The sequence below is a fragment of the Hipposideros armiger genome, unplaced genomic scaffold (assembly GCF_001890085.2).
Source record: "Hipposideros armiger isolate ML-2016 unplaced genomic scaffold, ASM189008v1 scaffold_240, whole genome shotgun sequence".
In the NCBI taxonomy this organism is placed as follows: domain Eukaryota; kingdom Metazoa; phylum Chordata; class Mammalia; order Chiroptera; family Hipposideridae; genus Hipposideros; species Hipposideros armiger.
Window position 1 is genome coordinate 681,068 of NW_017731590.1, and position 13,856 is coordinate 694,923.

Genomic DNA, 13,856 nt, shown 5'->3' on the forward strand with positions numbered 1-13,856 from the left:
CCCAACTCTTTCTAAGGGATCAGTGACATCTCCTATTCTAAGTCCTGTTTATTCAGTATTACTAAGTGCAAATTTCTGAAATGAATTTCCTCCTTCACATTGCTTCCTCATTTGCAGCTAAACTTCATTGTGGTGAAGCTTTTAAATTAATACAGTATACCAAATACTGCAACCTAGTCATTTAAATGTAAAAAGAACAAAAAAGTTTCATTTAGAGGGTATATGTGAACATGTCATGTGGTTATGAAATTTTAACAAACAAAAAAAAAGGCAACACTATAAAAATATAATGGAGGGCCGGCCAAGTAGCTCAGTTGGTTAAGAGCTCGCTCAAGAGTTTGAGCTCTGAACAACAGCAGTTCGAGTCCCGGCCCGAGCTGAGCTGCTGCTGAGCTGCCAACAGGTGGCAGGATGGCTCAGCTACAAAAAAAAAAAAAGGACATTATAGGACTATGTATCAGCTTGAGACACTGTCAATAAATTATGCAAAGAATATCAAGACAGTTGTTATCATGTAAAGCAAAAACAAACTAACTGTGCAAAGAGCAAAATAAACACAATTCATTTTAAAAATAAAAAAAGGAAATGCTTCAAATATACTTTCTAAAATTAAAACATAAAGTAGGATTGGGCTAAATAAGTAACTCTTCTTTAGAAAATATTCAGTAAGTTCTTTTGTATAGCTGTTTTTTATAGGATTTTAAATGCAGGTTTATTTTAAAAAATATGTTCTACCCTCAAAATTTTAAGACTATATTAGTATAAAAAGAAAGTATGTTTGTATGAAAATGGCTTACACTTGTCCTATGTCATTTATGGAGGCAATGTGATAAAAGAGGGAAAGATTTCAGTTTATAAATAAATAAATAAAGATGAAGAGGTTATTATTTAAATTGTATGTATTTAGCTAAGGGAGTGGGAACAAGCTTCTGTCTTCTTTATAGAAACTTTAGCTCACAGCAAACCACTCAAATGGGAAATAAATTTACTAAATACCTTAGGTGCTTCAAGTATTAAAGATGAATTTATATCATGAATTGTTCCTGAAATTTCACTCTTGTCTTCATTAGTATTTGAATGTAAAATATAATAACTTTCTTCTTGTTTATCATCTTCCTGAAAATAGAAGCATTTTTTTAGCACAATTGAATATATGTTTTTGTCAACCATGAAGCTATCTTTTTACTGAACTATAATTGACATATAACAATATATTAGTTTTAGGCATAATGATTTGATATATGTATATGTTGCTAAATGACACCCACAATACACTTAGTTAATATTTGTAACTTTCAATTATACAATACAGTACTGTTAACTATAGTCACCATACCATACACTACATCCTCAAGACCTACTTATCTTATAACTAACTGAAAGTTTGTACCTTTTGACCACCTTTATCCATTTCCCCCACTCCCATCCCTCTGGTAACCACAGGAACACTTTTATAATCAAGAAAGTGCCTTAGTTTCAAACTCTCTTCAGATTAATTCTTATTTTTCCATTTCCAAGTGCAAGTACATAATAAAATTTATGCACATTGTTTTATTAGAACAAAATTTTCTTTAATAATTAAAAAGAAAGCCATAATCAGGTCAAAGCCTCTCAAACTTATTGTTTGTACATATTCCTTAAAGAAAAATAAAGTCATTTTCCCAGGAATGGACCTTATCATTAAGAAATGTATAAGTATATACAGAGTGATATTCAAAATGTTTAACAATGGTACAGTGCAGTCACCATCCATCAGAAGCGGCCCAGCCATTGTGCTTACCAGCTCAATACCATCCCAGATAATAACACAGCCACTATTTATCAAGTCCTAGATATATATCACAATCTATGGTAATGTTTTTATATGCTTTATCTCAACATCATCTTGACAATAATCCTATAAGATCAAGATTTTATATTTTACGTTTCTATAAAAATAACAGCAAATGAGCCCAGGTCCAAGCACTTTAAATACATCACAGGCATAGGTTAAAGTACTTTAAATATATCAATTCATTTAATATATGTACTAATAATATATTAATATATACTCTTAAGAAGTAGGTACTCTTATTAACCCCATTTTATAGAGGAATAAAAGGGTCATAGTAATTTGCCCCAAGTTACTTAACTAGTCAGTTATACACCCAGAATTTGAACCCTAGCTGTCTGGCTCTAGAGCCTGTGATCTCAGCTACCATGTCATGCAATCCCCACCTTGTAGATGAGGAAGTGGACTAGTGAGGTTAAATCACTGGCCAAAGGTCACACAGCATTGCAAATCACAGAACCAAGCAAAAACCCACAGCTGTCTGACTCAAGAACGCCATTGCCAGCTCTGTTCTGTTAGTTCTGAAGATACAATGCAGTTTCTAAAGTCAGTTCTTTCGTTTTTTGGATCTGGTCCATCTGAGGCGACTTGGTAGAAAATAGAAGGTAAGTAACATTTATGCTTAACATGAAAATTATTATATAGACAATACGTATCTATATAAGGCTACACTTCACGACTATATAATACCTATACAGACTGTGGATAATACATATCTACATGATATGAGACAATAAAACATTATTTTGTTCTCCTGTTATATATTCATAGTCTTTCTGCCCCAGCCTGACTTTGGATCATCTTATTTAACTTGAACGCCACTTCTGCTGAGAAATGAGTAAATGCTCAGTAAATATTAGGTGATTAGATAAGTGGCCACCAACTGAACCATGACAGAGATAGAAAGACAGACCTTGGAGAAGATTTATGCATCACTATTTACAGTTCACAAGCAGACAGTTTTGCTAGAAGAACCCAGATGTTAAATAAGGAATTACTTACTGGTAACTCCACTAAGAATTTTTTTCTAAGTCTTGAAAGTGATCTTTCTCTCACTCCTTCACTGGCCTCCCACTCCCAAGTATCCTGACAGCTTTCCCCTCACTGAGGGAAGCCCAGACAAAGGTCCACCTCACAATTATTATGTTCTGAAACCTTCTAAGAGACAGGCTCCAAGATCCTGAGGTTTCTGCAGCTCTATACCCTGCCAGAAATAACACAGGCATCCACACCCAGTTGGTACTAAGTTCCATTTTTTTATACTGCCTGAGACTTTCTTAAATTGCTTCAAAGTAAAATCATGCTGTTTAACTCCCGTAGACAATAAATAGTTTGTGATTTCCCCTGGCAGTCCAAATAATCAGGCAAATAATCATCGGGGAAAATCTAGACAAAGTATCTGTCACAATCCAAAACACCAAGATGAAGTTGCCATAAAAATATCAAGTTTTCCCTTCCTGAATCTGTCCAAAAATCAAACTGGGCATCTTGTGTTGTTAGCTATGGCAACACCCACACACCAAATACACAATATAAAGTCAAGAACTTGAGGGAGCTATGTGCTCTACTCCATTTTGAACATTTAAAGTGTCTGAGAGGTATAATATACAGGCATTTTTATGTGTACTGCATAAAGAATAAAAAACTAATACATGAAAGTCATGCTGACGTTCCCCAATGCAAAAATTTTATATGTAATACACAACTATATATATAGGGCCAAAAAGAATGTATACACATTTTAAGAAAGGAAAAAATTATTAAAATTGTAATCCTCAATATATACCGATAGAATACAAGTCATGTTTGACTTCTGCAATTACAAGAGGTGTTCAAAGTTGTTACCATCAGCATCCAGACATTTCTGATTACAGCAAACTACTGCTTGAGCAACACTGACTAAAGTGTCCACTTGTATTGTATTTTTTTGGCACCCCTGGTATATATATCTAATCTATTTCATAAAATAAAAAAGTTTTAGAGTTCAGAAAGATCTTAGGAGTTTTCTAGTCCTGTTCAGCCTTTTCAGAAATGAAAAAACAGGCTCATAGAAGAAAAATGGTGTATCTACGATTAAATTAAAAGCACAATGTTTCTCAAAGTGCAAAATTCTGCATTAGAATTACATAGGTGACTCATTGAAGGAGAAGATTCCTAAACAGCACATCAGAATTCCTACATCAGAATCTCTGGGAGTAAAACCTGGGAAACTGCATTTTAACCAGCTCCCAGGTGATTCTGAGGGAAACCACCTATCTTTGAGTTTGAAACCCCCTGGGCTAACGCACAGCAAAGTTAGAAACAGAGCCCAGATTTTGTGAAATCTAATCCAACACTCGACTAGAACCATACTTTCAGTTTCAGACATGCTGCATGCAAACTATACTAGTGACAACAAATTAAAACAGAAACATATAGCATTGTGGCTAAAAGCACAGGGCTGGAAGCCACTCTGCTGAGTTTATATTCCAACTCTGCCCCTTACTAGTTATATCACCTTGGAGAAGTTACTCAACTGGCTGTGTCTTGATTGAGTCATCTGTGATAAGGGTAATAAGAGAACTACCTCTTAAAGTTCTATGAGGATTAAATTAACATATGTAAAAAGCTTAAAATGCTGAATGACATACAGTAAGCACTTAATAATACTTTAATGCTGCTTGAAAATTATCAAGTATTTTTTTGCATTTGGGGAACCTCAACAGCACCATAATTGTAATGTGGCCATCAGTCATAAATGGTAATCTGACCCAGTACTTGAGATTAAGCAATCAAATGACTTCAAGATAGCTGGGCCATATAGGAGTTCAGATGGTAGGGTTGTTACAAGTTACTCTGGTGGTCAGAACAGCACATTAAAATCTCATTGCCATATGATAAAATGATAATAGTTAATTGGATTTCAATGTATCATGCCATCTCAAAATCATTCCCAAATGAAAGTTAAAATGCATAAATAGACTTATTTTAATTCACATCATAAGGAATGTGCTAAGTAGTAGTAGGACTAGTAATGTCAGCAGTTAGCATTCATGGAATAATGTGCTAGGCACTTAATGAATATCATCTTTAATATCCCAAACCCTATCAGATAGACAGTCTTTTTTCTGATTCTGTAAGTCAAAAACATTAAGCAACTTGCACAAGGATACATATAGATTAATCAGTGGAACAGGGATTCGAGGCCAGGTGTATATTTCTCCAAAAATCCATGTTCTTAACTCTTACACTACTATCACTTCCTGGATTAACAAAATGCAACACTTACCACCAAAGGCTTACAGATGCCAAGGCGCACAGTGCCTGGTGGCACAGCTTTCAGCACTTCCACAGCTTCAGCAAGGGCGGTGTTGTCCAAACAGTGTTCGTTGACTGAGACCAGGCGGTCTCCCGGTAATAGTTCTCCACTTCTTTCTGCAACACCATCTGCCACCAGGGAACGAATCACAATCACTGATCTTGTGGGGTCTAAGGGGTCCTAAGGAGCAAACAAAGAAGAAAGATGAATCAGTTCCTTGAACACAAATCTACAGACTTAAGACAGCTTATGTTTACTCATGAATCTCATTTGACTATATACTTCAGGAGTATGGAATTCTGGTGAAACTCTTCTGAAGAGGACGAAAGCTATTAAAATATCACTCTAAACATTTACATAGATATCAACTTGTGTCAAGGTGAAGACGTAAGCTTAACAATTTCCTTCTTTTTTTTTTTAAATTAAAGTTTATTGGGGTGACAACTGTTAGCCAAGTTACATAGATTTCAGGTGTATAATTCTGTAATACATCATCTATACAGCACATTGTGTGTATACCACCCAGTCAGTTCTCTTTCCATCACCATATATTTGATCCTCTTTACCAAGCTTAACAATTTCAATTGCATGTATGAGGGCTCAATATACACAAATTCCTGTTTTAAACTTTCGGTGACTGATATTTTGTTGGACTACAAGAGGTCTAGGGACAAGTGGGTAAGAGTCTCTGACATCCTCAAGCATAGTCATATTATGGACCAAAGACAAGCCCCTCTATTATAGCTCTTAGGCGATAGGTAGGCTTCAAGAGAAGTGTACAGTGGGAAATGATACTCCATTCCTAGGCATTCCACCATGGTAGAATCCTCCTGCTAAATCACGGACTTCAAAAGAAGATATGGAAACTATGGACTATTCCACCGCATTTAAAAAGTATGTCTAAAAATAACATAACCAAAAATTATGACATAGTATAGGTAGGCCTACGTGAGAAGTATTCATACACAGAAATACATAGAAATATGAGATCAAACAAAAGCAATGTGCAAACATCTTTCATCCATCAGAATGACATATTTCTTTTCATTAAGCATTGAAGATAACATTGACATTGTATAAATACATTTGGTTAATAAAGACCAATTTATAACCCCACAATTATTTTTTTCTTTTATTCAACAAACATTGATATATAGCACTTACTATGTGTCAGGCTCCGTTCTAAATGCTTGACAATCATTAATTCAACTTATCCTTACAACAAACTCCAGGATCTGGGTAGATTTATTATCTGTATTTTATGAGGAAACTGAGGGTCAGAAAGTTAAGGAAACTTGCCAAGATCACCCGGCTGGTTAGTGGCAGAGCTAGGATTCAAACTCGAGGAGTCTGGCTCCTAAGTCCTTACTGCTGGCCCCCACTGCTCGGCCACTTGCTCTCACTATAATGATAGTCAGACGAAATTGGAAATAAAGAGTTGTAAATGCAGACATATCCACATGGAAATCTTATGGTTGAGTAGAATCTTATATTTATCCTAATGGTGGAGGTTATGGCACCATCACTAAACCTCAAATTTAGTAAGGGAGAGGAAAAAACAATCCCAATCATAACAGCATTTACTTTGGTTTGTCTATGCTACTCCTATCATTCCATCATGCACAGATTGTTCCATACAGGCAAGATGCAGTAACACGAAATTGTACCATTGTTAGTTTCTATTAAACGCTTCCTGAGAAAGTAGAGGAGAAAGTGACACATTCTGTGTTAGAATTATAAGACGTCGGAATTGGCAGTCAGAATCTGCCAAGTGCCAGGCTGTGTCTGTCTGAAGTGGCTGATTTTTGGGTTTTTGTTTTTTAACTTTTCTGATCCAGTTTCCTATATAACTTCGCTTTTCTACTCCCACGTCAAGAAATTCTCGGTAAATTTCTAACATGCTCTAATGTGTAACACTGCAGATTTATGAAGAGGACTGAACGTAAGGACAGTCAGGGGAACTCATTAGTAAAGTACATAGTGTTAAACTACAATTACACCGATATTTTCAAGTAGAGGGAGCTATTGCATAGGAAGAAAACAGAAAAGAGCCAAAAAATATATAATAATAATAATACAGTGGTATATCAGCAGGCAATCAGTGCAGTAATATAAAAGAGCTGTCTATTTTATCACCAGCAACCATGAATCATAACACACTTTTCATTCTGAAATGTGAAACCATTAGATTTTAAGTTTGACACACTAATAAATAAGCTGTACAATTATGTCCTTCATTTAGGATGTCAGTTTTTGATGGAAGGCTTTTTTATTGGGGGGGAAGGGAAACTACATAGTAACTTATTCCTCTCATGAAATGCACAGAGAGCAGCCAGCATTACTTCATATTAATAATTACTCAACTTTCTTAGAGAAAATTGCACCCGTAAAATATACCAAAAGCAAATAAATGATTTCATGAGGTTGGTGTGAGCAATCTCTGTAGTTTCATATAACATAGAATCAAAAAGTACTATTTTTAACCCAAATAAATAGGTGAACTATTTATTCTAAATTGAGTTGATTATTCCAAAATCAACCAGGTGAAATGATAATTAGAAACATTTCAAAAGAAGATTGGCCAGGATATAATGGAAATAGAAAGATTAATAGATTTCCCTTATTATCAAAAAGGCACGGTGAACACTTACTTATAGACAGTGCAGTATTCTTTAGACCCCAAACTAGTACCAGGTGTGCTTGCTTACTAAAATTTATTCAGGCTTAGCTCTCTAGTTATTCTAAACACTAAATCTAATCTACTACCACTTTTCCTGGGAAAAAGGACACAATGGCAGCTTCGTTGTCACTTAAAAAAAAAAAAAGACAAGCCACCCACTCCTGAAGATGCCCTATTATGTATAATCACTACTTCATTTTCTATGATGACTTTCCTGATGTGTGATTTCCCACGAAGCTGAATGAAGTTGCTTTAATGAGTGACAGTCATTTCCTTTCATGGTCATCCCATGTAGCAGCCACCCTTTGGAAAACCAGCAGCTGCTGTCTACTGGGGTGGCTGCCATACTTGCGGCTTTGCTGCATTGAAAAAAAAAAAAAAGCTAAAAAACAAACACCAGCCAGATTCAGGCTGCTTCTTATCAGAAAAATCTCTTTTCTGAAAACGCAGTCCATGATATCATATCATACCTATGTTATAGCAAACAAAATGGTATAAAGATATTCCTTGTGACCTCTATCCAACTCTTCAACCCCATGGAGGTTTTTTTTAAGTCCCCATCAGTTTTTATTGCCTTTTACTATAATTTAAAAATCTCTAATTTTTCTTGTTTTGGTAAATAACACTGCAAGGAACACTATATTCAAGAATCAAGGTGTCTTAGGTGAAACAGTCAATAGAGGGCACTAAAGACCAATCACAAAACACAAGAAACATCATATCTTTTACTATGCCAGCCATTCTCTTCTGAAGGATTTTTCTTTTTCTTTATTCAAAACCCTTACATTACTATACATGTTCTAACAATATCCCATATGTTTGCTTCAACTCAACCATTTATGAAAGTTGTTCCCTACAGTTCTTAAAAATAGTATCAAACTCCTACAATCAATTAAGAATGGCCAACTGGCATCAGAATACTATACAAGGAAACAGGAGATCAGACCTGAACTCTCCTCACTACTTAGCTACAAAATCCTGAGGAAACCCACCTAACTGATCTGTCTCACAAGTAAATAAAATCATCATGCGTGCCTGAAAATAAGAACATATAAGGATTTTGGAGGGCTGTCAAAGTGATGCTAACGTTTGATATTTACTATACACACAGGATGTGTCAATGTTGGGAGAAATATAAGTTGAGAATCAGACGTATCTCCTCCCATCGTCCCTGAGTGGCATTCCCGTAGGTCCCAGCATTCACTGACTCTCCCTCAACCCTCCACTGAGTTGCTCACTAAGGCACGTCAATTTGATCTCTCTCTTCTATATCGGATTCTGTATCGACATTTCCACGGCTGCTACCTTGATTCAGTTTCTCATTATTTCTTGCCTGCGCAACTGCTACAGTCTCCCAATAGGTCTACCTGTCCCCAATCTTACCCCAGTCTATTCTCTACAGAGATAAAAGAATGATTTTTAAAAATAAACATGTGGGCCGGCCAAATGGCTCAGTTGGTTAAGAGCGTGAGCTCTGAGCAACAGGGTCACAGGTTTGATTCCCACATGGGCCAGTGAGCTGTGCCCAAGCTGAGTTGCTGCTGAGCTGCCAACAGGTGGCAAAATGGCTCAGCTGGTGAAAGCACATGCTCCTAACAAGGTTGCCAGTTCAACTCCCACATGGGATGGTAGGCTACACCCATCAGCAACTAAGATTGAACACAGCACCTTGAGCTAAGCAGCCGCGAGCTGCCAACGGGCCGCCAGATGGAGACTGGACTTGGAGCTGAGCTAGCTGTGCCCTACACAACTAAGACTGAAGGACAACAACTTGGCTGTTCCCCTTCCCCAATTCCCCAATAAAATATTTTAAATAAATAAATAAAAATATGATCACAATTCCTCCTCTGATTAAAACACTCACGTGACACCCATGGGCTTCAGGATAAAGTCCCAACTCTGGCAGACCAATTCCTTCAATCTGCAGTTCAGTTTCGTCTCCTCTTGCTCTCCCAACATGTACCACTGCCCACTCCCATTTTCCCCAACAATACACACCTATTGAAATGCAGGGACTGTGAAAGGCTTTGAATGCTTTGTGACATCCTATAAACCATTCCATCTGCCAGGAATGTTCTCCCTGCCCCACTGCCACTCATCTACATCTTTGCCACAAGAGCCAGCTCAAGTGTTTCTTCCGATGAGAAGCGTTCCCTGACTTCCCAAGGACACAAGCACCTCCTATTCGGCGGTATCTCTAAACCTAAAAAAGACCTTCCATTATAGCATTTGTCATAATGTATTTTCCTTACTGTCCCTGACCTCCTAGAATAAGTTAGGTGCTCCTCCTAGATGTATTCACAGCACCTTGCCTTTCCCCCTATTATAACACATTTGACATCTTACTAAAATTATTTTAATCATCTTCCTTGCTGAAAACAAGCTTCATGAGAGCAAGAATATGCTTGCTCATTTGCTACTTTATTTCCAAGGCCTGTTACAGTGCCTGCCACACAGAAGGTACTAAAAAGTTGAAATAGCAAATGACTGAATCTATTTAGTTTCTCTCTCCTCACTGGATTATAAGTACACCAAAGGCATATGATCTTATGTGAATAAGAACAACATCAACATCAACTGGTAACACTTCCTAAGCTCTTGCCATACCAGGCATGTTCTCTTACTTACTTGAGCCTATTGCATCCTCGCATCAACCTAAGGTAGGTACCGTTATTATCCCAACTTTCCAGATGAGAAAATGAAGGCAGAGAAAAATGAAATATCTTAATCAAAAGCACACAGTTGATAAGTTGCAGAACTAGAATTTAAACTACTCGGTTAAGTTCTAGGTTTTCTGCTCTTAGCCACTAAGTGATGCAGCTTCTCTATCTTAAGGTATTTGCTAAATGAATGAATGTTGAAAGCAGGCAAGTTGTTAAAAGGTATACTTACTATTTTGCCAAAGTGTACAAAACTAACCTCCTTAATATCACACTGGGGCAACAGAGATTTCTATTTCAGTACCTAGCTGATGAAAAATTAGAGAGAGCACAGGATGTGCAGCGTGCCTGCACACACAGGTAAAACATGCCTCTTTGTTAAATTTTCATTTACATTTATTTTTCCCAAAAACTCATTCATTTGATGAGCTAAGAACACCTCTACATGAACAGATACAAAAATGTGACTGTCATGATCAAATGGATGGGATTCGAAGTTTCTATAAAATGTATTATATGAATATTTGTGTACATTCCCACAGGTCAAAGAGATCAGAGTTCCCATAAACTAAAGCAGATAGCAGGGACGTCACCTGGGGCGGAGAGGTGGTTCTCCTGAAATGTGGGCTCTGTCACAGACAGATATCAACTAGAAGACGTGGAGAGCTGTAGCTGTAAAGCTGCTCCAAAGCTGAAACTACAAATACAGGCAAACAAGTGTGGCAAACTTAGCGGAAAGGCGTGAAGCGGGGAACGTTACATAAAGAGGAGACAGAGAAATGAACAAAAAGAAAAGTGGTCACATTTAATAAATTGGCTAATGCATTATCAGTGAGGCATTTTTTAAAATAAGGGGTACATGAGGAATACACCAAGGACTGTTCTGACATTCAACATTTATAGGATTTGGAGTATTACTCCAATGAAGAATAAAAAAAATCAAAGTCTAACAATTTCCCAACTATGAAGATTCAAAATAAAGAATAACTTTGGGTTCTTCTTTTAAAATCTGTTCTATAGCCAATACCCAAACTTTTAAAAACATTAAGTAATATAATAGGAATTTAGAGATCACAGCACGAAGGCAAAGATATAGGCCATAGTTTATTTCAGATAAAAATATGTGTATAAATTATTTTACCTTTGATAATTTTGACACTGATCGTCAACTGAGTATATTCAAATATAAAGCTGGCCTACAGTAAACTCATGAGAGGAAATACAGTTAATTCATACAGTCTTAATTCTATGTCATTCAAGTTCTGTGCTGTTGTGTAGCTCACCACACCGATGTATTCGCTCTCCTATATTACAGAATTTTTTCACCAAGATGAAATGATTCCAAGAAATGACGAGAAAAACAACTTCAAACAACTATGAAATAGAAAGTGATCTACAAATGAAGAGAACTCCTAACCAATGAATTCAACGTTGTGGGGTATGTTATTACACAATTAGATCAGTGAGCTTCATTCCCCAAATGTTTATTCATGTAAGTGTGAGAAAGTATGTTTCAGAGATAATTTTAAAGAAAAACATATATTAATTTCTGGATAACATGAGGTAGCTAGCTATGTAATATTTGATAAGAGAATTGTCCCCACTCAATAAAGGTCAACTAAGAGAAAACTATGAAAGCAGCAAGTGGCCAAATATTCAATTCTTAAAGAGTATCTTCTTAAATGTGGCCTTTATTACTTTAACTAAAACGCATTGAGTTAAAATCTAAATTAACAGCTAAGTAAATTTCCAAAGTAAGATCTCAAGGAAGTTACTAACATGGAGAATAAAGAAACCACTAAGCTTAAAAGAGAGACAGCTAACTATTTCATCCTGGAAGGAGGCAGAAAAAGGAACTGGGTACAAAGAAAAGCAAAGGAAAGGTTCTTGTACAGAGCGCATCTTAAGGAAAAAACAATGATCGTCAGACGCTCTGATGCACAGCTGGCATGAATTAAAGTTTCCATTGTTAGCAGAGTCAGTCAGGAAACAGGAATCCAAAAAGATTGTCTTAAGGGAAAATAACAAGGAGAGAGAGAGAGAGGGACAAGGAAGACAGATATCCACTCCACCAGCAGTAGGATGAGTGTGGATCCGAAGTCAAGGGACAAGTTTTTAGCCCCAGCTTGGTGCTGACCTGACTGTGTAGTCTCACAAGTTCTTCATATCTGAGCCAGTTTCCTCTACTGTAAAATGAGAAAGTTGGATACATGACAGTTATGATCCATTCCACCAACTCCAAAATCCTATAACTTAATTTGACAGAACATCTTGAGTCAAATTTGTCATTAATTTTTACCAAAACATTCACAAAACCACTATAAAAAGTAGAGAATGATGGAAGTTCATTGAAAACACAGCATCAGCAATGAAGATGTACACTATGGTCACAAATACTGTATAATTTTAGTTAGTGATATCTTTTAAGAACTCATAAAAAAGCCACTGACTACACAAGATCTAACTTCTTGGATACTGTACCATTAAAACAAAAGATACAACAAAATATATATGGCATGTGCCCCATTTTATAAAACGAGTCTTAAAACATTGTTTTTTGGGGTTTTTTTTTGGGGGGTTGCCATTTTTACATAGTAACAAAAGACATGTCAGAGGCTATTAGTTGAATTAAAATCACTAGAATAGCTCTGGTTTAAGATAGTGGGATGTAATGAATTAATTATACTAAAAGAGCTTTTTCTGATTTGACCAACAAGCTAAGCATTTACTTTGGGAAAGAGAAATAAATGCATTTATAGTGAATGCAAGACAATAACAATGATTCTAATGAATAATGAGCAAGCTATGTTATCAGAATCTAACCCTGTTTTTAACTATTTTATAATAAAGCCAAGTATTACACTAATCATACCAATTACCACAACACGATCATGTTCAAAGTAAGTACCCACAAAATACATTCGGTGCACTCAAGATAGATTAAACTGATATGGTTCCTGGCTCTTTGTGTCTTATTACTTCCTAAATACTATTAGGCATTAAGAATAGATTTTTCCACTCATCACACATAGAATTAAATAGTCCCTGAGCAGCACAGTAAGCACAGTACGTAAGGCAATTAGAAGTGCAATGGAAGGGAAGTGGACAGAGAACCTTGCTAAAAGACCAAAATATATTCTAAAAAGGAAAACAAAATACATAAGCTTGCACATAATTTTATTCTGTAAAGCTTAGTATTTAAAAAATCTATTTTAAGCACAATAATAATCAAAATGATTCAAGCAAGAGTCTCACAGAAATCACTTCTTGAAGACTATTGCTTTCTCTTGTCCTCTGCTAGTCTCCTATTAGATATTTCCCTCGGATATTAAATATGTTCCTGGGATGTTTCATTGCTTGAAAAATGTATGTTGTGCTGTAATTGTT

General features: G+C 36.2%; 1 protein-coding gene across 1 annotated transcript in view; it reads right to left on the reverse strand.

The window, feature by feature from the left end:
* Window positions 1–13,856, reverse strand: part of PATJ (PATJ crumbs cell polarity complex component) — a 351,381-nt gene that overhangs the window by 248,770 nt on the left and 88,755 nt on the right. Inside the window, exons 18-19 of the mRNA XM_019655480.1 lie at window positions 5,100–5,309; window positions 997–1,116 (exon numbers count right to left, since the gene is read on the reverse strand). Coding sequence (XP_019511025.1) covers window positions 997–1,116; window positions 5,100–5,309 — 330 coding nt within the window. The remainder of the gene's footprint in view (window positions 1–996; window positions 1,117–5,099; window positions 5,310–13,856) is intronic.